Source organism: Syngnathus acus, chromosome 17 (genome assembly GCF_901709675.1).
Source record: "Syngnathus acus chromosome 17, fSynAcu1.2, whole genome shotgun sequence".
NCBI classification, from domain to species: domain Eukaryota; kingdom Metazoa; phylum Chordata; class Actinopteri; order Syngnathiformes; family Syngnathidae; genus Syngnathus; species Syngnathus acus.
The window spans coordinates 11299902-11326696 of record NC_051102.1 but is presented as its reverse complement, the minus strand read 5'-3'; the positions used below and the strand labels follow the sequence as shown (position 1 = coordinate 11326696).

General features: G+C 49.7%; 1 protein-coding gene across 1 annotated transcript; it reads right to left on the bottom strand.

The window, feature by feature from the left end:
• Window positions 1–1119: 1119 nt before the first annotated feature.
• ptch2 (patched 2) lies at window positions 1120–25460 on the bottom strand. The gene is made up of 23 exons (XM_037275469.1): window positions 25302–25460; window positions 23483–23675; window positions 15183–15372; window positions 15033–15102; window positions 14862–14953; window positions 12962–13070; window positions 12800–12886; window positions 12564–12685; window positions 11952–12099; window positions 11041–11172; window positions 10802–10957; window positions 10579–10671; window positions 10386–10511; window positions 9327–9696; window positions 8726–9247; window positions 7909–8051; window positions 7652–7832; window positions 7284–7564; window positions 6076–6213; window positions 5655–5797; window positions 2900–3275; window positions 2348–2813; window positions 1120–2217 (listed from the first exon to the last, which is right to left on the bottom strand). The coding sequence occupies exons 1-23, from the start codon at window positions 25458–25460 to the stop codon at window positions 2159–2161; spliced, it is 4356 nt and encodes a 1451-aa protein (XP_037131364.1). The 3' UTR covers window positions 1120–2158.
• Window positions 25461–26795: the final 1335 nt, after the last annotated feature.

The window sequence follows — 26795 nt, the reverse complement described above, 5'->3', positions numbered from 1 at the left end:
TCGTGCGGACATGCAAAATCAACTCAAAAACGATCATCATTGTCATGAATGTATTAAATCAAGATGGTATGTCTCTTTTCAAGTCACGTCCTTCTGGTTGAAATATGGAAATAAAGGTTAATACATTGAAAAACCAAATGACAATAATAACCCAAACAACCATTCAAGTACATGCCTTGAAAAAAAAGTGCATTAAGGAACGATCAAATGTATTATCCAGTTTGATATTCAGTGATGTAATAAGCAGTGATTCCGACCTTCAAGTGAACTAACTACCTTTGTTAACCACCGTGGTCACTATCCCTTACTATTCCATCTTATGCAATGATACGCAGTAAACTCACCTGGACAATGAATGAATTCATTCTCTTCTCTGCTCACCAGCGGTCAACTCTTTGCGAGCGAGCGAGCGCACAAAGCGGGTGCAGCATCCGTCAAAAGCTAGTTGATAGATATATTATAGATAGTTGGAGACTTGGAACTTGACATTGATAGCATGACGAGAGCCTTTCTGGACTATGTCTTGATTGACGCAGCCAAACAATAGCAAGGCATTGTGGGATTTGTAGTATTAGCGCTAAATGCACCGTAGAATACCGGTGGCTCCGTTTTTAAACAACAATAATCATAGGATTCATTTGGGATTGCCTCACGGGTCAAATATAATCATTAGAATAAGAAGAAAATCATTCAATCATTTGTCCGCTGCTTTTCTCGGTCGTTTGTCCATTATTTTTACCGAAGTCAAATTCCTTGTTTCAATAAAAACTCTTGAATCTTGAATTATTTCACGTAGTATATATGAAATACTTCACTACCGCAACCGAAAATTGGCAAAGACACTACAGTTTTTTTTCCATTGCATTTATTTTTGTTAGTTAATTTTCTATACCAGGTGAGAGAACATAGCGGTCACACAAGGGGTTTCTTGAGCATAGTTTTGGGAAGTCACAGTGTTTAAGACATGGACAATGACGAAGGGGGGGGGGGGGGGGGGGGCATGAAGGAAGACTGCCCCCCCCCCCCCCCCCCACACACACGCACTAACATAAAAATCACCCCCCCCCCCCTCTTTCCTAAATGCAAACAAAAAGAAAATCAAACTCAACAACAAATAGATATATTTATATATAATATAGATTTACTCTTTAAAAATAGAACTTCAGTCTAAATACTAACATCTGTACAAACTACAAAAATAAATTTTGAATATAAATAATTTATATGGCATGACAACATTTTCTTTTAACTACAAACAATGCACGAGCTTCCCCTCGACCTCCTCCCGATTAACTCCTCCAGCCAAAGGTGAGTATGTAGGGTGAAATTATTTTTCCGCAACAGCACAGTAGCTACTCAACATTCTGTCTTTTTTTTTTTTTTTAAACCAAAGCTGCCACTTGAAAAATACAGAAAAGCTCTTCCCTGCAAATGACTCTGGCAGTGATGAGACCATTTCTGTAATCTAAGAACTGCAGAGGAAAAACAAGAACAAAAACACGGAGCTGCTGTCAAATGTGAATCATAGCTTATAAGTAACTCCATTTGGGTTACAACAAATCAAAAAGACTCCCTTATAATTCCCATTGTGTTAAATCTGAGATGCAGCCACAACAAACAAAACCTTCAAGTAGACAAAACTGCAAAGGACTTAATACTGAGCTCAGGATTCTGCTGCACGGACATTAACGAAGAAGGCACAATGTTAAGAAATCGGTTAGATCTCACAGTACAATATAGTGTGTGTGTGTGTGTGTGTGGCTTTAAGGGGGAGGAAGAGGGGCTACTGCATTTTTTTTTAAGGCAAATCACTTCAAATGACTTTGTGTAGCAGCAGAAAAACCCAACATAATAATACCAATAGAAATAAAACACTGACCATGTATGTTCAATAGCCTAATATCTTAATAGGATCTCACTCTGTGTGGACATTTTTCGACATATAGCACATTCTTCTTCTCATTCTATACACTATGCTGCGGGGGGTGTCATGAAAACAAAACAAAACTTCCCCTCCACAAAAACAACACAAAAACTTTTACATGAGTATACCCAAAGTTATACAGTACTCTTTTAAATAGCTTCCCTCTTTTTTTAGTATTTAAAATAGATACTCATAGAGTTACATCATGTCCTTCAAATAAATCCTATGTGGCCACTATGTGGAGTTTCCAGAGAACGGGTCTAGCACTCTGGCCGTCTGGATCCTCGACCCGCCTGAAAAACATGAGAGAATTCGATTTTCACAAGCTGTGTGGCCGGCCACATTTTGGGATGTTTTTCCTGGAATCGTGTGTGCTTTTCTCCAAAAAAGACACTGATTGTTGCTAAGAAGAGAAAATGTCACCTTGTCTGGTCGGTTGCGTCATCTGATCCGGTGGACAGTCCACGTCCCGGAGCGCTAAAGAGTCTCTCTTGTACGAGGAAAACGTAGTCCTCTTAGTGGCCTCGAAGCAGTCCGACTCGGTGTCCGTGTCGAAGCCTTCGTGCATGTAGCCCTGGTAGGCCGCTCCGGGCAGGGTCGGGTGCACCGCCACCGTCACGGAGGCCGTGGCCGTCACCATGGTGACGGGCCCCCCTGCTGTGGAACTGCTGTAGCTGCTGGGCCCTTTAGTCCTGTTTGGCCGAGGCCCTCTGGGGCCGCTCTGGTAAGTCCGACCAGGCCCATTTTGCTGTCCCGGCTGCTGCTGCTGCTGCTGCTCCCGCTTGGATCCATCCCAGCATGTCACCTGCGAGTTCAGAGACTGAGCGTTGCGTGTAGAGTCACTGGACGGTTCTGTCCGTCCTCTGCTTTCCTTCAGCGGCCTCACCACCTATCACCGAGAACACACCATTTAACGATGTCGAAGAAAGAGTGGAGAAATATGAAAAAGTGAAAAACATACTAGATCCTGCCTACCGTGAGTTTGGGGAAGCTGGGATTCTTGCTGGCTTCCAGCAGAATGTGCGAGGTCGCAGGCGGCACGCTGTACGCGCTGCGGTCGCAGCACTTATAATCCTCCTCGCCCATCCCCGACGTGCTCGTCATCTCGGAGTAGTATTCCGAATCGGATGTCTCGGAGAAAGCCCGGCGGGGGTCGCGGTGGTCCGCCAAGTAACCGTGATGAGCCATGGGCGGAGGGAGAGGTGGATCGGGCGAAGGCGCCGGTCGGCGGCGGCCGTCGGACGCGGCCAGCTCGGCGGGGGGGCCCAGCATGGAGAGGAGGACCGGGAGCAGGACCAAGCCGTTGAGCATTCCCAACACGGTCAGGATGGCCAACACGGCAAAGAAATACCTGAGGCGGCAAGAGGAGAGGGACATTCAAGTCGGATATACATACAGCCAGCCATGAGCCGGACAAGCAAAAAGTAGTGAGCAAGTGAGCCAACAGTTCGCCTGGCTTCTTCTATGACTCTTCGTCTACCTCGGGGCACTATGCTGCCTCTCTTAGCGCCGTCTTGGTACTACAAAGGATGAGAAGGGAGCAAATGTGATTCCCCCAAATGGTTTGATGCCGTTGCCACAAGAACACTTCCCTCCCTCCGCGCTCTGTTGTGTGTTTTGGTGTTGCGTGCGTCTCAGCACAGCTAAAGGGAGGAATGGGGGGGGAGCGCACCACAAGAAAGAACTCCCCAGAAAATTAGAGAGGAGTCCACTTAAATACTAACAGAACGCGGGCAGAAAGAGTCATGAGATGCAGTCGGGACAATATGGGAACAAGCAACGACTATGATTGATTTCTTTTCGGGTTCCCCCCACCTCTGCATTCAAACATCACATAAGCTCAAGAAGGTGTATTCAAAGCCAAGCCGACACATCACAGTGAGACCCAGGCGAGCGACCCACATCAGCAGGGGACCTCCAACAGCGTCTCGCTCTTCGGAATTCTGTTGTTTATGTAAACTTTCATCTTTTCCATTCGCTGTTGGGGAGTCGCATGTACGTCTGTGGATAAGTGTGTGTGTGTGTGTGTGTGCGTGTTGTGTGCACGCACGCACGTGCGCCTGCCTGCTATGGACTGAATGCGCCGAATTAGGCGTGCTGTTTATTCAGTGTATCCCAAGGCCAGGAGATGTTGAATGCAGCTTATTTACCTTCCTCTGGCTAGTCAGCTCCATCCATCCATCCCTGCCCCATTTGACCCAACCACAGGACCTCCAACAAAGATGGTGCTACTTTTTGTTCCCTCTTTTTTTTGACAGTATTCAAGCAAATCCAAATTTGGAGTTGTGTGCCTTTCGTCTTCAATCGAGCTCCAGTACGAGTTGTTTTTTTCATATGTGTGCTCTGCTTGCATATGTTGCTGCTCCGTGGGTTGGAAAGAAACGGTTAGGGTTGAAAATTTACAATCGCAATATTTAGAATCGTTTCCTTTAGCCCGTCTATGGAGTTTGACATGACATGTTAGCGTGAAGCTAGTAGAGGTTCTCGTGACACGATTGAATGGTTTGGTTGCATTTTGTCAAGATTCAAGATTCAAGAGTTTTTATCAATTGACAATGTTTCATTTTCTGTTCTATGTCAGTTTGACGTCAAGAAAAAAACAAATAAAAAGCTTGCCGCACACTTTACCAGTGCGAGTGAGATGTGCTTTGAATATTTAACAAATGTAGTATGTTTTAATACGAGTAAGTGTGTTTGAATATGTTGGAATGTGTTTAAAACAGGTTTAAACGTATATACAAAACAAAATCCCATATTTTCACCTATGTGTCTGGAACCTAAGTATCCCGGTGAGAAATTGGGCTAAGCTGTACATATTTACACCACTCCATCTGGATGCAAGGAAGCCACCCTCTGAGCACGTCTCCCCCTCTCCTCTCCTCTCCTCTCCTCTGCTTTCCTCTCGTCTCCTCTCCTCTCCTCTCCTCTGCTTTCCTCTCGTCTCCTCTCCTCTCCTCTCCTCTCCTCTGCTTTCCTCTCGTCTCCTCTCCTCTCCTCTGCTTTCCTCTGCTCTGCTTTCCTCTCCTCTGCTTTGCTCTCCTCCCTTGCCTTCCTTTCAGCAGACAAAGTGTGCTTTTTATGTCACGGAGGCCCCGCTTCCCAGTCTGTGAGCTCAAGGTTGTGGTTTTGGGTTCTGGGCCCGAGACCGCATTCAGCTGAAAAACATTTGCCTTCTTTTTTTCCCCCCACTCTGACCATGAAACACTGGTAGAAAAAGAGTGCACGCACATAAACACAGGACAGCCATGTCTGTTGGTGGCCCACGCACAATCTAACGGCCTGACCGGTTCAAGTTTAGCTCACTGTTTTTTTTTAACCATGGCACCCAATATGGAGGCGGGGAGCGGCAAACAAGATGATAGGAATTTTTACAGATTCCAGTGCGGATATGTGTGTGTGAGAGAGAGCGAGAGAAGGAGAGACACCACCCAGTGGGTAGGAGAACACGAGCAGCTGCGACACACCCTTGATGTTTTCCCCATTTGTTGTGTGTTCTGAGGTCAGAGAGATGGAGGCGTGCGCATGTCCGGAGTGACAGAAGCAGGTGCATGCTCTTTGCTGTGTGCAGAAATAACATTGGCACCTGCATGCAACTGTGAGCCTTCCTATAGGTGAGACAAGACAACTGTCTCCGGCCGCCGCATCGTTGTCAAAAGGAAGGTGGATGCTGCTGTCTGATGTGCGCAAGTGCCAGTACATTTGCCATGTGGGATCCGCACTTGCATCTCACCTCATGATGAAGTCAAACTCGGAGCCCGCCAGCATGAGAACGCCCAGCAGGGTGGAAACGGCGCCGTCGACCACCGGGGCAAACATGTGCTCCAGAGCCACGGCCGAGCGCTTGTTTCTGCTGCCAATGGCTGTCAGGAAGCCCTGCCGCAGAAAAGGCGAAACGAGTTGCAAATCTTGCCCATTGTACAAAAACCGCCCGCCCGCCCGAGGCTTGGCGCTCGTCGGAATTCCTGGATTTCTTTGATTGGAGCTACAGGATGCTATCTTATGTCAAGTTGGGCATGGCCACTGGATGGAATTTCCTTGATTGAAAAGCAGGGAAATGAACAATCTGTCTGCCTGAATGAGCGACCACCCTTGAATGGCAACCATTGGACTGATGTGCTGCGAACCACTCAATTCTCCGCCTGTAGACTCACCAGCGCAATGTGAACGGTGAACTCCACTCCGATGCCCACCGAGGCGATAAGGATGACCACGGGGATGGCGCTCAGCTTGATGCCGATCAAACCCATGATGCCGAAAAGCTCCACCGTCATCATGGCCAGGATAAACACCTGGAAACACACAGAAAGGGAAATTGAGCCACGGAAGAATGGAAGCAAGACGGCGTGAAGATCGAAGGTGACGTGAGGGACTCGGTTGAGCTCTTTTCACCCCACCCGATCTTTGACCTCTGCCGAGTAGCGTCAAATGACCCAACTTCTCCGTCCCACCGCGCTTCTTGCTTTTCCTCCCACGGACAATAGCTCCCCTCGTGTGTGACTGCGACACTCGCAGACTTTGAGAGGTTCAATCTTCTTGATACGGTCTTCCCATATCACGCTAAAGCTGGGATTTACTGTACTACGACGGGTACGTAAACAACACCCCCGCCGGTGCGAGCGTACATCAGAAGGCACTTTCGGAGAGCTTTTGATCCCGGCGGGGCCTCCTCGTTGGGGCACGCTTAAATTGCAAAATGAGAAAAGCCCTTTTACTGCTCCACCGCATATATTCTATTCTATTCTATTCTATTCTATTCTATTCTATTCTATATAGGCCGAGCGAAAGCTTCCAAAGGCGGGCGGGCGGGCGGGAGGATGCGTGGAGACTACACACGCATGTGTGTGTGTGTGTCTGATTTCAGTCCAATTAAACACATTCCAGCAGAAGCTGCAACTGTTGTTATGCTCCAGTCCAGGCGGTGGACATGCATTTGTGGGGGGGGTGGTCACCAGCTTGTGTGTGAAACGTTTTCTAACAACTCCAGACTGTCTCTCTTTTTCTGGCTCACACATCTCTCTGATGGATGGGTCGAGCGGGCCAAGGTCGCGACTGGGCAGATCCGTCCTGTCCCCGAGCCTCTCCTTCTCCCTCTGACAAAAGCAGTGATGGAGCTGGAGGTAGAGGCTTTGGGAGGGCAAAGTCTTTCTGGCTCCTTTGCATTCCCTTTTCTAAGGCCGGCCCTGCCTCCATTAGAATGACAAAGGTCCCCCCCCCTCGTATGTGTGCGCGCTGGCCCTCCGCAGCGCAAAAGGCCCCCCTCGGTCGGTCGGACGACGTTATTGAGCTGTGCCGAGCGGGGAGGAAAGGGGGCTAATCGTGTTGCCGAGGTGGAAAATATTCAAGGCGGAGGCGCACTCACAATGATGCCGGCGGTCCACGGGTTGAGCAGGAGCAGAGCGCAAACCAGGAAGGTGCACGCTAGCACCACGCTAATGGCCAGGAGGAACCAATGCCTGAGGCCGATGTACTGCTCCCAGAAGAGGAAAGGGTACCCGTTGGGGTAGTTGAACACGCCCTTGCGGCTGAACTCGTCGCAGATGGCCCTCACGCTCTCGATGGCCTCCACAAAGTCGCCGGCTTGCCGCAGCCCGTTTAGGTAATACGGGAACTGAGCGAACTCCAGGGGCTCCGCTGCCGGAACTGCAAGGATGAGGAGAGCGTGATTTGTTTTTCCCCCCCCCCCTCCACTGCTTGGGAAAAGACGGCAAGCGTGTGGCCCAAACTTACTGCGCAGATTCTCCCCCGTGGTGTCGTACTTGTCGTGGATCCACTCTCTGGGATGCGGATCAAAGTTGGCCTGGGAGGCGGCGTAGCCCAGCGGGTCGTTACTGACCCACACCGTCAAGTAGATATAGAACACCTCGGGGGGGATGAGACCCTCGGCATCCACCAGCCGGCGAGAAGTCAGCTGCAAAAGGAAGCTTTGGTCAGATGGGACGCCAAGGAGGGAAAGAAAGCATGGCGCAAGTGACGCCTTATCTTACTTGGCTGTAGTCGAAAGGCTCTTTCTTGGAGCCCGTTTGGATGAGGAGCTTGTACGCCAGGGCGCCGTCCTCCGTGCCGTTCCTGTAGCTGTCCGAGGTGATCCTCCCCGCCAGCCAGTCTGCGTCAAAAGCAGCCTGAAGACCTGGACATGAAAAGATCGGCGCGCGCGCTTGTCATTTAAAAAAGTGAAAGTCCCAATGATGGTCACACACACATCTGGGTGTGGTGAAATTTGCCCTCTGCATTTAACCCATCCCCGTGTGATTTGGATCCATCCCCTGGGGGAGAGGGGAGCAGTGAGCAGCAGCGGGAATCATTTGGCGATCTAACCCCCCAATTCCAACCCTTAATGCTGAGTGCCAAGCAGGGAGGCAATGGGTCCCATTTTTATAGTCTTTGGCCGGCCGGGGTTTCAACCCACAACCTTCCAGTCTCAGGGCGGACACTCTACCACTAGGCCACTGAGCTGAGCTTTGATTTCTGCTCCGGTGAGCAGCCTTCGAGTGTGGGCGTAAAAAAGAAGAAAAGTGACATATCACATTTCTGTTTCGGTCTGGTTTTGGGCAGCTGGCTTTGATTGACCTGTTAGCTATGACTTCCTCTGACATGTCCAAGCCTGAGGACATGCAAAAAGATAACCTCCGACCCCACCCCAATCTGTCTGCTGCTCCACCCCTGAGCCCAGGTGGATGGGTTAGGGTAAACAGCCCGCATGAACTTTCCCTCACCCTTGGCACCCAAGCCCCACCCACACCCATTCATTGAGCACACCTGAAAAAACCGGCCAACAGAGAGAAAACACCACGTAGTAAGTACCTCTGAGCCAGTCCTGGAAGTAGTGCAGCCACATGCGGGGCAATTTGCCGTCACTGTCTCGGACCACGGATCCGACAGAGTTGAAGGCGTTGTGTAGCTGGATCAGAAGTCGCTGCGAGCGGGCGTAATCGAATCCGTCCATGGTGACCAGATACATGTTGTAGAAGGAAAAGTATTTGAACTGGGCGTCGATGAAGTCGTACTCCTTGGTGTCGCGTGGTACAATGTCAGTCAGGTAGAGGCCGTCGTGCACCGTGGTGGTCCCGTACAAGCTGAGGCCCAGGAGGCCCAGGAAGAGGATGACCACCATGGCTTTGCTTTGGGGCTTGAGGAGGAGCGGGGCGTATTTCTCCCTGGCAAAGTGGGACAGGTTCCAGCGGAGGAACGGGAGCGGGACGCACTTCTTGCCCAACTTGGAGTCCTCCACCTGAGCTAGCAAGTCCCGGGTAGAGCTGGAGGTCGGGGTGAAGAGCTGCGAGCCGTAGGGATCCTGCACGGGGGTGCCGGGTGTAGGCGTGATCGCTACGAGGGAGGAATGACATAGGTTAGGTGGGTGGGCCACCTCTGACAGAGCATCCGCCCGGGTTTGGACTCCGCCTACCTTGTGAAGCGGGTGGACACAGAATGACGGATGTCGGGCTGGTGGAGATTTGAGAGGTTGGCGGCAGGATGGTGACGATGTGCTGCCCGGCGGCGTCGCACTGCGTGAACGCTTGCACCGTGGTGGTGATCTGCGTGCTGGTGGTGATGGTGGAGCCCGTGGCGAACGGGTGCGAGGCCGGCGCCCGGCTCTGCTCGGGGGCGTCCGACAGCTCGTGCGGGGACAGGCGGATGACCCGGTCGGCGCAAGGGCTGTACAGGCAGCACAGGACGTCCAAGCGCTTGTCCTCGCGCCGGTGGAGGTCTAAACTGAGGATGGCGGGGAAGATGAGCAGCACCATGGCGAAGTTGAACACCACCACGATGGCCGCCTGGAAAGAAGGAAGGAAGGAGGGGAACACAATGACAATTTTTATCCCCCTCTGATCATAGTCGTCTATAAACAAGACAATGTTTGTACATATATATGGAGGGAGAAAAAGAGAGCAAGAAAAAGATTGACATGTTTCTTTTTTTGAAACAAAATAATGCTCCAGAAACACTAAGCAGGCCAGGCAAACAGACCAGGAGGAAAAAAAGAAGAAGCAGTGGTGGGAATATATACATATAAGCTGTGAGCTAAAGCACCAGCCTTCAGCAGTAGCCCCCCGAAGCTGCTGACGTCCTAACTGGCTGCGGTTTGCACTGTGTGTACTCCCGGGAGCGCCCGTGTGTATTTGTGTGTTGCGGACCACCCACAGTTAAGTCACAGATCAGAGCAAAGCGCCTCGACGGCTCAGTGATATACGGATCCGAGAGCTCCCCTCTAGTTCTCTCTTCCCTTTACTGTGGACTCTTCCACATTGCACACACACATACAAACGTTTTTAAAAAAAAAAAAAAAAGAGTCGGCGCTGTTGGTGCAGTGGCCATAAAAATTGGGAACAAAGGCTTTCCCCTGCTCTTGAATCAATGTCAGCTCTCTTAAGTCATCCCTTTCATTTTCAAAGTAGCCGCCAGGCTCTCGCAGCGCAATTGTTTATTTCTTTGCGGAACCAAAACAAAAACGGAAAGCGGGTACCTGCAAGGAGAACGCTCGCAGGGCCGGGATGGGCACGAGAGCCGCCATGAAAAAGGCAATCATGTTGTTGACGGAAGTCAGAGCCACGCTGGTGCCCGTGCGACGTAAGCAGTCTCCGGTCCGCTCCTGGGAGAGAACGCATCTTAGAGGAGAAGGGAAGACGAGGAGAGGGATGGAGAGGGAAGATCGATACCTTAAAGGGAATGTGACTCCCGGCCTCTGTGAAGGAGTGAGCCAAAAGAAACATGTCATCCACTCCGATTCCAAGTGCCAGGAAGGGAAGCACCTGGGATGAGCAAGACAAATAGTCAGCACTGACAATATCATATGGAACAATAGGCCCACGGGAAGTACACGGGCCAACCAATCCTAACCCAAAGCCACAGCCCCTCCCCCTTTCTTGTCGACGTGGTTACCTGAGTAGTGGCGGCGTTGAAGGAGAGTCCCAGCAGGGAGCAGAGACCCAGCCCCGCAGCGACCGACAGAGCCACCAGCAGCACGCCGGCCAGTCCCACGGCCCCCTGCGACTTGGCGCAGTCCCACCTCAGCATGGTCACGCAGGCGTACGCCAGCTAGCGAGTAACGCGCGTGCGTCCAATGGTCAGTCGTGTATCCGAGCGAGCCGGCGCCGTTTTAGTCCAAACAAATGGCTCACCATGAGCAGGTAGCCTCCGGCTACCCGTAAGACGCTGACATCGGAGAAGGACTTCATGATGTCGTTGAGTGTGGTGGTGGAGAAGGCGTGGATCGACTGGCTGGAATTAGACGGGATACTCTGGTGGACCACCTAAGGGATGAACAGCGATAAATCAATCCCGCGTAAAATGTCTCCTGTTTAGCTATTAGCATCAGACATAAGAAAGAAAAGCTCGGATGCCTCGACATACGTACATTCTGCACCATGTTTATTTGACATGAAAGAGTGGAGTACCATAAGCGCTCGCTTGTCCCTTTCAACAGAGCCCCCCCAAACGAAAAAAAAGCCCTTTGAAAGACAACACGTATGTGTGTGCGTGTGCGTTTCACATGTGCCGGTGTGTGTACGTATGACAAGCGAGGAGTAATGAGCGCAGATGCCAGAGGTTGTCGTGTCAAAGGTGAAAGGAATGGGGATCACATGACCGAGGAAGGAGGCCGCCGCCATGAACACGACTCAGCTATTTTTTTTTAAAATTGATATCATCACCACTACGATTTCAACTCTTTTTGTTGCGTTGTTTTCCCAGCGCGTTGCTTTTTTTTTTTTTTCCCCAAAACGTCTTTGGTCCGCCCTCCCACCCTCTCCCCTTAGTGGTGGGTGTCAGCTATCACAGCAACAGCTTGTTCCCATAATGAGGGCTCTGACAGTGAGAGATGATTGGCCTGCCACACACACACACACACACACACACACACACACGCACACACACACACGCACACACACACACGCTGCTCCGCGATTTGCTTACGAGGAACTTGACGGAATTCCAACACGAGTGGAAGAACATGGAAATATCTCCTCATTGTGCCGGCGGCGTTCACACCAACGCTACTGTGGCGGAGTCTTGGAAGCGGAATGGTTCCTACCTCCACAAATCTCCGTTGCCACGACTCCAGGATGGCAGTAGCCTTTTCTTCATTCCAGTTGATGTCGTGGATCTCATAGTCGTCTTTAAAGTGCTCGTAGAGCTGCTTTGGGCTCATCAACAGGAACATGCTTTGAAGCGCCTCGGCGCTGCAGAGAAGAAGAAGAAAGAAAACAAACAAACCAGCACATTAAATTCAGCCACACTACTGTCCTCAAAGTTTACAAGTGCTTCTAAAAAAGCAGGTGTTAGTGTTATCTGCTGCTTTCTGGGCCGTCCCCAAAAAAAAAGAAAGTTCTTGGCAGCGCTGTGGCGAGCGGGAGCGCGGCTCAAAAACGGATCGTCAATCAAACGCGGCGAGAGTTTGGCAAATGGGACGGGAATCCTCTTTCATTCACGGCTCTGCTAAACGGGCCCGAGTGGGTCGCAGTCTGGGCCCGCCCGCACCCAATGCGGTCAGTGCGCTTTTTCAGACAGAAAAGGAAAATGTCTTATTGAGAGACCTGCTTGACTCTTTTCGAGTCATGGACTTTTATTCAGCTGAGACGCACAAGCTGCTGGGCTATACCTTGAGAATCGGAACTCCTCTGCGGATCGAGCCAAGCTTACTTACCTCATGAGAGCGTCCTGGGTGTTCTTCACGCGCCCCCCAAGGATCAGCTCCTCCTGCCAGTGCATAAACTTCCGGCTAAAACCGTGGCAACCGCCTCGGAGGCGTCCGGCGATGTCAGGAGACTGCAAGGGACAAAGAAACACACACGGTGAGCCACTTGGGTGGTGTGGTGTGGTGTGGTGTGGTGTGGTGTACTCCCTCACTCCCGGTGAATGATGGGCCGGGTTCATCCGTACCTCCAACTGCTCTTTGTTGGGAGCACTGAGAGGGCAGTCAGGATCTGACGGGTCCAGACAAGGCCGGTTCATGTAGGCGTGGCCCACCTGCGAAATGACACCAAAAGGCTCAATACGTACTACTAGTCACGGAGATCCGATTAATAAGAAGCCAATTCCCACCTGGGCTTTGTCCAACATCTCCTTAAATCCTTCCAGGGACGTGAACTGACTCAGTTCCTCCATGAGCTTGACTGGATCCAGATTCATCCACTGGATGTCTGGCATACCCCTGCGGAGCAACCACTGACGATCAACACGGACCCAAACACATCCCGAGTGCTATAAAAGCAAAGGCTTTGTGCGCTCTGTTTAAGGGAAAACTCTTTGAGTCGTCGGCATGAACGCTGGCTGGCTGGCTGGCTGGCTGGATGGCTGGCTGGCTGGATGGCTGGCTGGCTGGCTGGCTGGCTGGCTGGATGGCTGGCTGGCTGGCTGGCTGGCTGGCTGGCTGGCTGGCTGGCTGGCTGGCTGGCTGGCTGGCTGGCTGGCTGGCTGGCTGGCTGGCTGGCTGGCTGGCTGGATGGCTGGCTGGCTGGCTGGCTGGCTGGCTGGCTGGCTGGCTGGCTGGCTGGATGGATGGCTGGCTGGCTGGATGGCTGGATGGCTGGATGGCTGGATGGCTCCCCTCCCCTCCCCTCCCCTGACTAGATACAATGGCCGTTATTATCCCATTTCACACTGCTACAATACCCAAGGTGAAGGCAAGCAGGGTGGCTTCCATTCCTCAATGCCCTGCACCGAGTCACAAGAATTACCTCTGCCTCCCAAACATCTTGATGTGTCTCACAAGAGGTCAAAATAAAGTCAAAGGTTCAATATGAGAGAATCTCAATGCATCAGCATTTGGAGACAACTATATATTTTTTTGTTCAGCGAGAATTCCCAATAAAAAAATAACTAGCAGAGTGTAACGGAGGAACAACTGAAGCCCCGCCCCACATCCTCCCTGCAAAAACAATCGATAATAAATAAATAACAACAGATGCCAAGAAGGCAGAGCGGGGCACATTGAGAGCACTTGGCCCTCTGGAGTGGAGTGGAGTGGAGTGGGGAAACATCAACAAATTTGCAAAGAAAGCTCAGCCGTATAGTCTCTTTTCTAAATGAAGCAAGCGCTCAATTGAAATATCACTTCTGGCTCTGGAGAACCTTTGGCCAAAAAAAACAAGACAAAAAACGCCACAGACTCCAGTGTTAAGCATCTTGTTGCCTCTCCGTGTCTTTCTCCAGGGACTTGAGCTTTGAATGCGGCCCATTTTATTTGTTGGACAACTTGGGGAGCTGGGAGCGCGGGGGCATTACCATGAGAATGGCGAGTGTTAGCCGCGAGCTGACAAAGCCGGGGCACCCCCAACCCTATCTCCCTCCCTCCCTCCCTCCCTCCCTCCCTCTTTCCACCGGGGCCCCTGCACTGATGGACACTCACTCGTAAAGTGAAAGAATGCTTCCCATTGTCTGACCCAAAGGGCTCCCCTGCCACCGCCACCGCCACCATCACCCCGCCCTCCTTCTCTCTACCAGCCCACCATCTCTGCCTCCCTCCCTCCCCTCCCTGGCCCGCCTCACTTTCTCTTTTTGAATTTCCCTGTCAGGACACCCCCCTCCCAACTACAAGCCCGGCCGGGCCCTAAAAGAACTAACTCTATTACTGACCGCTGCTGTCAGTCACAACACCCAATGACAGCCTGACTGTATCTTTCCATCCAAAGTGTAGTTCAACTTATGAACAGCCACAGTCTGCAATGCGTCTCCAGAAGTTGTCTGCCATGCCAGCAAAATTAGAGTTGAAAATAACAAAAATTATATATTAACATTATATTTTGGTTTTGACCCTATATTTGACAGAATAGATAATAGCATTAGTTAGGCAGAGCATTAGTTTCATCCGCTGATGTCACTCATCAACTTCAACTCACAAATGAAAAAAGATGCATGAGGCAATAAGTGTCTATTACAAGCAGAGCCTATAAAAAGTGTGTTTAAAAACATGACGGACGGCCTTGAGTATCCCAACACTTACGGTAAATAGGCGGACCCTCCCTGTAGCTTGGCCCCTTCCCAAAAACAGTCCAAAGGGGTGATTATCATGCAAGGAAATAGCTTGTCAATCATCTGGGGAGTGGGAAAAAAAAAGAGATGAATACAAAAGATGAAAGTGATCCAAATGAGAATCAAGTTGACTACAACGTACCCTTTCAATCATGACATTTTCAATGATGGGGACTCCAGATTTATAGCATATTTTATTGAGATCCCACGACCTGTCAAGCCAAAAACAAACGAAATCATCTATTTTTATCGGACAAAATAAAAGATATGGCTCATAAAGCTCTCCACTTACTTTCCAAAGAGTGACACCTGCACCTTGCTGGCAGACAGTGCAGCCTCCATGTGCACCAGTAAAGCTTCCTGGGTAAGAATGTTGGTGCCTTCTTCTTTGGGGGTCTGGATGAGCATCTGGGAGGTAAATATGGACTCCTCGCCTTGCTTCTCCCTGGTGTAGCGCAGCTCCCGGCTCACCCGACTACCAGCTTTCAAAAACGAAAAAAACTTCATCTTTTGGATTTGATACATCAGCGCGGGCATCCGTCAATATTACACATTTGGCCCGAGCGGACAAAAGCGTGTTGATATATTTTGCACATGAACGCACACACGTGTGTATGGAGCAACGCCCTTGGCCCTCGCCAGTGTTGGTTTTGAAGGCACTTCACACAAGGCAGCGTCTGGCCAAGAGAAATGACTAATGCAGCTTCACATTGGCTCCTTCTGTGAAACAGATGTGCCCTGTTTGCAAAAAAAAAAGTCCCCCAAACCCCCGCATCCCTTCACCATCCCACTCAGCATGGCAGATACCAGCCACTCGTTCAAATACATGACAAAATTAAGATCCAGTGTTCATCGACATTGGGGAAAAAAAGCAGAGACACAAAGAAAATGTTGCCAATTCATCCAGAATGACAAACAAAAATTCCCAGTCAACTATTAGTTGTGATGATTGCCCAAAATGTCAAACTACCACAGCATAGCGTCAACTACTGGCCAGGGGGACTTAGTTGATGTCTGTCGTGTCCGTTTGCTGTGCAGAGAAGTTGAAGATGAAAGACAGAAAGGCAAATCAAGTCAAGTCGATGGATTTGATTAAAGATGCCGCGTCGGAGAGACGCCGATGAGGAGGAGAGCGAGACGAGCAGGGAATGAAAGAGGGGAAGAGGAATGCTGTGCGCTGTGCTCTGTGTGCTCTGTGTGTGTGTGTGTGTGTGTGTGTGTGTGTGTGTGTGTGTGTGTGTGTGTGTGTGTGTGTGTGTGTGTGTGCGTGCGTGCGTGCGTGCGTGTGTGCGTGCGTGCGTGCGTGCGTGCGCTCCAGCCTCCTAATTACAGGAGGTTGCCCTGAAAAGAGTTTGCCAGCTGGGGGGATCTGTGCCTGTGCCAAGTGGACATGAAACATGCCGCGCCGGATCACAGAGGGCCCGTCTGCCCCTCTTTCGTTGTCCCGCTACATGACAATGCCGGGAGGAGATTGAAGTGGGGGGGGTGATGTGGGAAGCATGAGTAGCTCCTCCTTAATTCTAACTCTTGTCACTGTTTCACGGCTTTGCCCTCAATTCTGGGCTCCTTGCAAGAGTGGAATGGAGTCTGAAGCCAGGGTCTGGAACGTATCCCTGCGTGATAAATGAGGGTTGACTGTACACCTCCCCTATGCAGTCTGTAATTGATGGGGAGCAAAACAAACGACCAGGAACGTGTGAGATCAAGTTGGAGGGGGTGGGGGGATGGCTTGTTTGGCGGTGGTGGCTTCCAATATTCCTACTCGGCACTTTCAAGGCTTTAATTACGAGCAGGGCCGGAGGATATCGCATCACCACGTTTATTTGCAGTCGCCGGTGTGGAGCTCAGCGCACCCCCGCCCGAAATGGACATTCCTCCTCCCAATGTTGACAAAGACTTTTTCATTTCGAGACAACGGCAACAGTCAAAGTTGAGGTCATTTCCTCACAGATCACGTTTGGTCTAATTGGCGCTCACACAAGGAGAAGTGGATTTGTCATTCATCCTTATATTTTCCTTTTGGTGGTTTGAAGGCCCTCTTGGAATTGTTTGTTATTCTTCTGGGGAATTAATCACGCTTTCCGAATCTTCTGAACTTGCAGTATAATGTCAACGTGCGCTTGCCGACATCCAAAAGAGGATGCTAACCTGTGGCTATCTCCTAGTACGTCAAGACAAAGTGGAACCTCTCCCGCTGACATCTGTTCAAATCCTTTTTGACGTTTCGTATGTTAACGTCTACAGCGTCGGGGTTTTGATCCCAACAGGAACTGGGTGGCTTCGCTGAGAGAGACTCTGGCTCTGTAATTACAGGCCTCCTGAAGTAAATTATAGCTATTTGTGTCTCGTTCCTCCCATCTGGACCACCCAGGCGGTACGATCCGCCCTCCTCTCTCCTTCTTGCCTTTCTCTCTCTCTCTCTCTCTCTCGCTCTCTCTGTCTTTCCCCCGGTCCGGCCTCAAACACCTCAACTTCACAAACCGCCGCGCTCGCTCGCTCGCTCACTCCTGCTCAGCCCCAGATGGACCACTTGTCTTTTCTTTGAGTCTCCTCTCGTCTTTCCACACCGTACTGCCACCCACCCGCACCCGCCCCCCCCCTCTCAAGCCGTGGACCGCAACCTTAAAGAGACCGTTCTTGGAAAATGTTCTCCTCAGAGGGTATTTAAAAAAAAACCAAAAAAAACACCTTTGAGTGAGGAGACTGGGGGTTGTAACACCCAAGTAGATGCTTGTTTTACTACAAGGGGAGTTCAACTGTTAGTCCATGTGTGATTAAAGATGAATGAATAAAAGCTGCCTTGAAATAACATTGTCACTCTGTCTCCGTTTGGACCAGAGTTACGACACTGACAAGGTGAAGCCAAATGTCAAAACAAGGCTTGGTGACTGCGAGTCATACGGACCTGATGTTTGGATGAACGTGTGTGGCCCGCCGCCCGGCGTAAACGCTGGACTCAGTCATTTCCTCTTGTCGTAACCCTTCCCTTCCCCTTAAAGCTTAGATTTCCCAGACTGAAGGGAATATATGTAGCTACGAGGCTTTACGGGACAGACAGACAGAGCAGACGCAAGCTATTCTATTCTATTCTATTCTATTCTATTCTATTCTATTGTCTTCTCTTGTCGTCGGGTGGCGTACAGGCCCTCGTCCCCCGTTCCGGGCCACGCTGGGTCAGGCCGGGCCACCTTCAAAGTTCAGTGTGGTAGATTAGCTGGATTAGGGGGGGCCTCTGAAAGGCCCCACGCTGTTCTGGAGGAAGACCCGAGAAGAGGAGGGCTGAAAGTGACATGTGGGCTCTTGTTTTTTGGGGATGTTTTACCTGCTCCACAAGTGCCATGGGATGGCTATTTGAGCACATTCAAAGACAAGGATGCAATTCTGAGTTCCTGTTTTCATGCCATTGTTGTATTTAGAGGAGAAATGCTAACGTTAGCGCAATATCAGTCGAAGCACATATAATGTGTTGATAATGCGTTTGTAGAATGTGAATTCAGCTGCAAAATCCACCCGTTTTTATGCATTCTGGGGGGGGGGGTGGGGCATTTTGCAACTTTCTGTCGACTGAAAATGACATCTGTGTTGCTCAGGGCTCAGAAAATGGTCATTCACAACTCAGCTTGCGAATGTCACGTGACCAAAGTTAGAAAACAGGTGCGACTAGTGGGTCCACATACAACATATAATTGTAAAAAAAAAAAAAAAAAAAATTGCCGTTGACTTCCTCTTTAATACTATACAGTTATTTCTTTTATTTATGGGAATTTAGGACCAGACTGGTCCAAAATAAACCAAAATATCGTATCATTTTATTTCTATGAGATAAAGAGTGAAAAGAAATGAAGCATCCCTGTTTCTTTTCATGCTCAAGTCCACTCTGGGTGGTACGGTGACCCCCAGTCCAGTACACAGCCTCACGCCCAAAGTCAGCTGGCTGGGATGACACCAGCTCACCCCTGACCCTATAGAAAATGGATGGCTGAAAGTCTACTCTCTTGCCATTTCAAAGACCCATTTGGAGCTCGAACCAGGACCGGTCCCCAGCCTGCCCGACTGCGCTGCCCGAGCAGACGGCTCCACTCCCAATGCAGCACCCTTTTGTTGTCAGTCAACCCTTCCATTTCTTTCAGATGTTTCCCAACAAACAGCAGAATAAAATAAAGCGGGAGGTTGGTTTTTTTTTTTTCTTCTCTTCCCCTCGTCCCTCTTCCTCACAACAAAAAGCAAATGGACCAAAACGTTCCCAGCCTGTAAAACAATGCCAGACTCCACTGAGGGAGTGGGAATGAGAAGCTGGGAGGGGGCGCAAAAAAAAAAAAAAAAAAAAGACAAGCTGGCACTAGCTGCCTTACCTACAGGGCAAACGTTTGACCTCACTCTATATTCTACTCAGCTAGTTAGATGATCTTAAAATTGGCAGAATCCCACCCAAAGGAAAAAGCGATACCTGTATGTGAGAAGAAGTCGTTTCCTTCAGTTTCACTTCCAATCTATTCACATGTGCCAGCGCACATAAATTTCCAGCGGGGCTGGCATTTCGGCACTTCCCATTTCCATATGTATAGGCTTGCCTCTGCTAATTATGCTAATCGCGCCCAGTGTTGGCCACTGTGAAAAATAGTCACATTAGACACTCCACTGACCGCTAAGACTGCTTAATGTGTGCTTGAAACATACATTCATCCGGCGGGCAAATGTTTCCACGTTGCTGGTCTCATTGAAAGCAGAAATGAATTGATTGAGCCAGGCAATCGTTTCTTTCTTTCGTCTTCTTCTCTTCCAAGTGCCAAGACAGCAACCAACCGGTCTCCCTCTACATCTCCGTTTTATATGACAAGGATGTAAAGACAGACAGAGGGAAATAGCGCAAGCTCAAAGGTGACTGCTGGTGTCGCACGGACAAAGACAAAAAGCAAAGAGAAGAGAAGAAAGGGGGACACCGCGTATTGATTGACATTTCATGATCGCGCTTTTTGCTTTGTAGCTTTTCAAAGAATTGTCCATTTGAGAACCGGGGCCTCATTAGACTTATGCGCTAAGTCTCCATCCAAGCATGGTCAGGGTCGCAGGTGAACTCCAGCCTATATATATATATATATATATAACGGGCTCATTGTTTTTGGCTCATTGGATACTGTTGTTGCTTGGATGGCATTACATAGACGACGTTTACACATGACACCCTTCAGATCCATTCATTTTTTGATCAATATTTTTTGTGTGTGGGTGCGAGAAAGGCAAGGCGTGACTTGAGCTGAGTGTAAAAAATGAAGGTGGGTTGAAATAAACATTTGGAGGTGACCCAGGTTGACTCGGCTCTTTGTTTGTTGGCTCTACCAGTGAGGTCCCAGGCCCTGAGCGCTGGGAGTTTATTTATCTAGCCGGGGCACCCAGCGCGCACTATTCACCTTGAAGAATGCCTGCTCGAGCCAGCCAGCTCCCTTTCTCTCTTGCAACCGGGCCGCTGTGTGCGCTCGCTCGCTCGCTCACATGAATTGTAGCATTTACCTGCTGTGATTTGTTTACAAAGGAGGAGGAGGGGGTGGAGTTCATTTGTGTTTTCCCCTTCTCTCATCAAGCCTCATTTGGGTGCTAGTTTACTGTAGCGCACATTGCTGCGGTCTGGAGGCCCCAGGACCGATCCCACTCCTCTCATCCTCTTTATGGCACATGTGGTGCGCCTGCTCGGCCCCTGCGCTCGTATTTGGACAGTTGGAATCACTGAACGTGTCTGCTGTCACGGCTCACCAAAAACTCAGCTAGGAAGCATTTGTTTACACAATCGCTGAGGCCTTTTTTTTTGGTTTTTCACCCCCACAGATGTTTTTTTTTTCAATAGCAACACCTCACCAATGACAGGATTGCGATGCTCGAAAACGAGACAAGGCAAGGCAAAAAAGTGTCAGCGAGTCATAAACTTGCAGCCTTCCAGTCTCAACCATCCCCCCCCCTCCCCCTGGGTGTCTACTCCCATCACTCTCCTCTTCCTGCATCTCGTTCTGTCTCTTTTTAACGACTCCCCCCTTTTTACTCCCCTTCCCAAGGACAATACTGGCCGGGTCACACGTTGCCAAGCTCAACTATCACACTTGAGAGGAGGGTGGTGATTACTTGCAGTGTGCAAATGTCCTTTACGTTCTCAAAGATATGCAGGATGTCATATTTTCTCGGCGGTCTTTAAAATCCCTCATCAGACTGAAGACCCTTATTCTACTACACAGGTGTGAAGACCAAAAGAACGCTCATGGAGGAGGAAGGAAGGAAGGAAGGAAGGAAGGAAAGAAAGAAGCCCGGAATCTCAAGTCACAAGTCGGGCTGTGTACGCAGAAAGGTGACAATGTACGTGTGTGGCGGGCGTGAGGACAGTTGTCAAAACAACACCGCGCCGTGCCGTGCCGTGCCGTGCCGTGGAGATGATGACACCTCTGCAAGCACATTGTTTTAACATATTTGCAAAGGTCAAAGTTCACCGTTGTTGTAAAAAATGGCATATATCTTGCCTTATATATATATTTGATGACTTATTTTCACTCGCGGAACTAGAAGGGGGGTGTTGGGGGCACTGGCCCCCTCAAAATATGTATGTTTTCTCTCCATTTCCCCCCATTCAGTGCAGTGTTGATTTTGCATAAGCATTTGGATTCTCTTGAAAAGAGTTTCTACATGACTTTTTACTCTATCCTATTACAATTGTCATCTTCAAGGCTTCACACTGACACAGCTATTAGTCTAGACACGCTCATACATGCCTTCCAAAAGGCTCCAATTTCCAAAGAAACCAAAGAAAATGATCGGTGCGCTTTTGTCTTGCGGTTTGTGTGCGACCGTGTGAGTGTTGACTTGATTTTGTGCGCGCGAGAACTAACCTCTCCTTGTCCCACAACCACTTTACTCTCCATTGAGGCCCCTTTGTGAATGAATGGGCTATTGGTGGAAACAAGGCAGGCAGAAACTTTAGAAACATGGCCACGGCCTCTTAAAGGCACAGCATCCCTTTTTAAGCACCCCACCACTCACTCACTCACTCACTCACTCACTCACTCACTCACTCACTCACTCACTCACTCACTCACTCACTCACTCACTCACTCACTCACTCACCCCACACACTCTCCCTCCTCATTGCCCCTTCCTTCCTTCCTTCCTTCCTTCCTTCCTTCCTTCCTTCCTTCCTTCCTTCCTTCCTTCCTTCCTTCCTTCCTTCCTTCCTTCCTTCCTTCAGTCCCACAGCAAAACAACTGGCACACAAACGTCTAAACATCTCTTTTAAAAAGCACGTCTTGGCCAATTAGCTCAAGAGGTAATCCGAAGGAAATCTTGACACTATTAAGAAGTGAAAGGGAAAATAAACAGGGACTTCTTTTTTTTTTTTTCTTGCTGCTGATAATGACTAAATCTTGAGCAATCAGGCTCCAAAGGTCTAAATTGAACAATGACATATCAAGAGCGTGCGGCTCCTCGGACAGCTCCGCTCAGGCTGACACGGTGGGCCGAAAAAGGCCCTATAGGGTCTGTTTATATTCACCAACTGCTGTGGCGCTTTTAGAGCGTGCAAAACAGGTGGGTAAACTTCAGCTGCATTCACTTGGATTTTTTTTTCTACTCATGAAGGAGGAGGAGGTAGGGCAGGAGGCGGTGCCTCGCCTGCCTCGCCTCTTGTTGAATGGAATCCAAGAATAGTTAGGGACCACACAGGGAGCCGTAGAGGAGGAGGGAGGGAGGGAGGGAGGGACGGAGGGAGGGATGCGGGGGGAGGTGTCCGACACCCGCGGTACCCCCCCTCCCCTCTCAAAGATGGCTAACCATTCACACAGTCCATCTGCTGCAGGGATCAGCCGCGCCACTGAAAGCCTGGGGGTTTAAAAGGAATTTTGGCCAGTGTGAAAAACCAAATAAAGCTGCTTCTGCCCCTGAAAAAAAATGAAATCAAAACGTGCTGATAACTTTGACCTAAAACCGGCCTACAGAGAGCGTGTGAGGTGCGACATGGTCACTTTCCACTGGACGGGCTCCCTCCCGGGCTCCCTCCCTCCCTCCCTCCCTCCCGGTAATAGACGCAGATGGAATCGTTCCGACGACATAATTGCACCGACTGTTGAAAAATGGTGGCTTGATGCAAATTGAGTCGGGTGCATTGTTGGAGTCTCAAGCGGCTAGCTGTCTAGAGCGACATGACGTCAGCTGCGGGCTCCATCCATATCCAAGACCCGACCGACACTGAGCTCAGAGCCCGACTTGGGAAGATTCTCCCATTTGTGTCGAATCAAAAAGAGTCATTGTTCAGTAATTCTACCGATTGTTTGATATTCACAGCGTTTCACATCGAAAACGTGACTTTACGGCTGCGCTTACGTCATGACCATACTCATGGAACTCGGTGGTCAACTCAAGACCTCCCTGTGTTTTGAACCAAACGGAATGTGTCAACATGTGACACCAAAAGTGGCGCCTCAATCAAATCAGATGACACAAGCTCAGTGTTGCTGTTAAAGGCCCAAGTGGCACCAAACAACTTGGAGAGCAATAAATGAACGTGGGGAGGCACGGCGGCCTATAAAAAAAAAAAAAAAAAGAAAACAATTCCAAACTCACCTTCCACCCACAGCTGTTCAATGTCCGTCTCGATGGCGGCGACTCGGAGTCCCACCGAGAGGGCGCCGAACACCAAGAGTCCGATAAAGAGTACCTTCCCGCAGTGCCTCTGGATGTGGCAGCCCAGAGAGAACAGGAGGGCCTGGAACCTGGCACGGATCCACAGGGGGGCTTTTTGACCTACCGCCTTCCCCTAGGATGAGAGAGAGAGAGAGAGAGAGGAGTCGGTCAATATTATGATACATACTGTAAACTACAAGCCTGATACAAAAGCTTCCCAAATTCTGTGTCCCTTATCAGTGACAAAAGCATCGCTACAACAAGAATGTTGACATTTTCACTTCTAGCATATTTGTGCTTATCTGTCTGTATTCATTTTTGGGTGGGCCTTTATGGTCAGCTCAGATTCTGGCTATATTTTTGGTGTACCAGTACATCCCTCACATTGTGATACCATCCATCTTCTGTCACTAGCCAATGACAGGGCATGATTATTGGACAATATTATGTACAGCACATTTGCAGCTCCACGAGATTATTTTGTTTTTCTTTCTTTCCTTTGCGCGAGTTTCGGAGCAAGCCGTCGGAACCATCGAAGCTGAGCTAGAATCTCCCATCCCATCCCATCCCATCCCATCCCATGACGCAAAGCAATTGAAGAGGATTGCAAGGCCAACATCAGGCCTTTGAATGGCTTCAATTAACACAGTGGGAGGCACAAACGTTCCGCATTAATCAAGCAGATGACTAACTTTTCTGCATATCGAAAACAAGCCTGCAACTCATCTATGTTGCTGGATGGCGCGCATATTTGTTTGAAATGTTGCTTGCGAGCGCTGCAACTGTCATCGCTGTGTATTTTCCTCTCCCCTTCCTCCCCTCCCTCCCTCCCTCCCTCCCTCCCTCCTCTCTGCGGTGCTGAAACACATCCAAGCATCCGGGCGGTCCGAAAAGATGCTTTGTCAGATCAAACTCAATCAGTGAATTCCTTCACAGGACCCACCGCATTTCCAAACAAGAGCCTGGCGGAGCCCACGGCGCTGCTCTGACGGCTTGCCTCCAGCCAGAAAGACACGCACGGATGTGTGACGTTCTAACAAGCCGTTTGCATTTTACATTTCTTTGAAGCGGTCAATACTTCTGGATACTTCTAGCAAATGCTTACTGCTTCATCACAGCACCCCTTGATTTGAAGTTCTCTGCACAGGTGCTGAAACCTTGAAGTCATCAATCAGGTTTGGCTTTTCAGTGCAGTTCAATCCTAGATGAGACTTTAAATTTGGTTCCTAGAGAGCTGTGTGCTTTGGGGGGCCCCAGAAAAGGACTGGAGTTCAGATAGAAAACACCCCCAAGTGACAAGAAAAAGTCCCGTAACTCATGTAATGCTGACAGATTTGATGTGATGTCAAGATTGGAGTCTTTGGAAGATGGCTCCAAGAGGGCTGCTTTGGGAACCCCCAAGTATAAGACTAAAAGCAAGAAAAAAGCAAAAGGCCTTAATTGGTCGAAGGGAACTCACTAAAAGGTCCATACAAGTGGCATCTGTACATACGTACGTGTGACTTGTGGAGGTTCTGGGAGCCCCACTTGAGGACTACACACTCCTTAAACAATGAAGGTCCTTCAAAACAAGATCCCTTACTGTAAATTGATTGAAGTTAATGATGATGAAGCAGTTCATGACTACCTCCACTAAAAAGTCCAACTTTGTCATGCATATACATGCATGAGACTTTGCAGAGCCCAGCAAAAGCAAGAAGAAGAAGAAGAAGAAGAAGAAGCAAAAGGTGCCCTTGAGAATCAAATCCTGGGTGATCACCTTTGAGATGTGTTTAAGTGCGAAAGCGGCATGGCAGTAACCGCTGGGTCTCCGGAGCGCGTCGGCGGCTGCGGCGGGCGGCCGGGAGCGCGCGTAGCTCGGGGGTAACTCTCCAAAGACGCCGCCGGCCCCTGGTGGGAGCCCGCTATCCGAGGCCATGGTCCGAAGAGGCTTGGGGGGCAAAGCGACACACAAAGCGGCTGCGATTTCACAGAGCGCCGCAGTAATCCGACATGGGAGAGGAGCGCGTCCGGCGGCGCCGACGAGTTGCAAGAAAGTGTCCTGCTAGTCGAACGAGTCGCCAAACTCCATCCCAACATTATGCGCCCAAATCCGTAAAGATCCTTCAGTCGTCATTCGATCGATCGATCGATCGCGGAGTTGTTCAAAACACGCACAGACAAAATAAAGTGGTTGGGGGGGGAAAACAAAAACAAAAAGTGCGTCTCGGATCGTATTGGTGGTAGGAGTTGGAGCGATATCTTCTTGCTGGTGGTCGCGCGTGGCGTGGCGTCACGTCACGTCACGTCACGTCTAGCTCCGATCGCGCTGCGGCAACGTTTGGACCAGCTCGCCTCTCGGCAAATCCTGAAAAGGGAGCTTTGATGGAAAAGTGCCGCGGCTCCCATTGGCCGAGGAAGAGGCAAATTACTTTGCAAACATCGCCTATTATTAGCTGCTAAGCAACAGCTCACCAAAGTGGAGAGCGAGCGAGCGAGCGAGTGAGCAGTGAGGGAATGGAGTGAGAGCGAGAGCGAGAGAGAACGGAGACCACCCAGGCTGCAGCCTGGGCTGGAAGGGGGAGGAGGGATGGAGAGAGCGAGAGAGAGAGAGAGAGAGAGCGAGAGAGGAACTCTTTCAATAAAGCCCGCCCGCCCGCTCGCCCGCACACGCACGCACGCTTGGTTGCTGACTGCATGCTTGTGCACATGACTTACTCCCTGTTTGTACACAGAATTCCCAGATTGAAAGCTCCATGTTAGTGGACATTCTTCCAAGTTGAGCCTATTATTCTTGCTTCTTATTCTTCCCTCCAATTCTGCCTTATTATCATTCTGTTACTTTCCCCGTTTTACTTCTGTCCACTTTCACAACAGCTGTTGCCCTAACAACAAGCAAGCATGTTCTGCCTCTTTGTACTCGCTATTCCTTAGTCTTGTTCCAGTTATTCTGTGGTTCTGCATTCATGTACTTGACTCCATATTATTTCCTGTTTGTTTCGACTATTCCCTCTTATTGCTTCCAGTTTGTGAACATGATAGCAACAATCCCTACATCAGCATTTATGTCGACTTAAATGTGAACCCAATGTGCAATGGCGGTTTTTGTTTGTTTGTTATTTTAACGAGTCGATAGTGTGTTTGCAATGTACAGCTCTGACTTATTTACGGTTGAAGGAAATAATTGTTTATAACCATTTTTGGAACCCGACTAAACTCATGGTAAATGCATATATCTTGGTTCTCTACAACCACAATTATGCATCCCTCTACT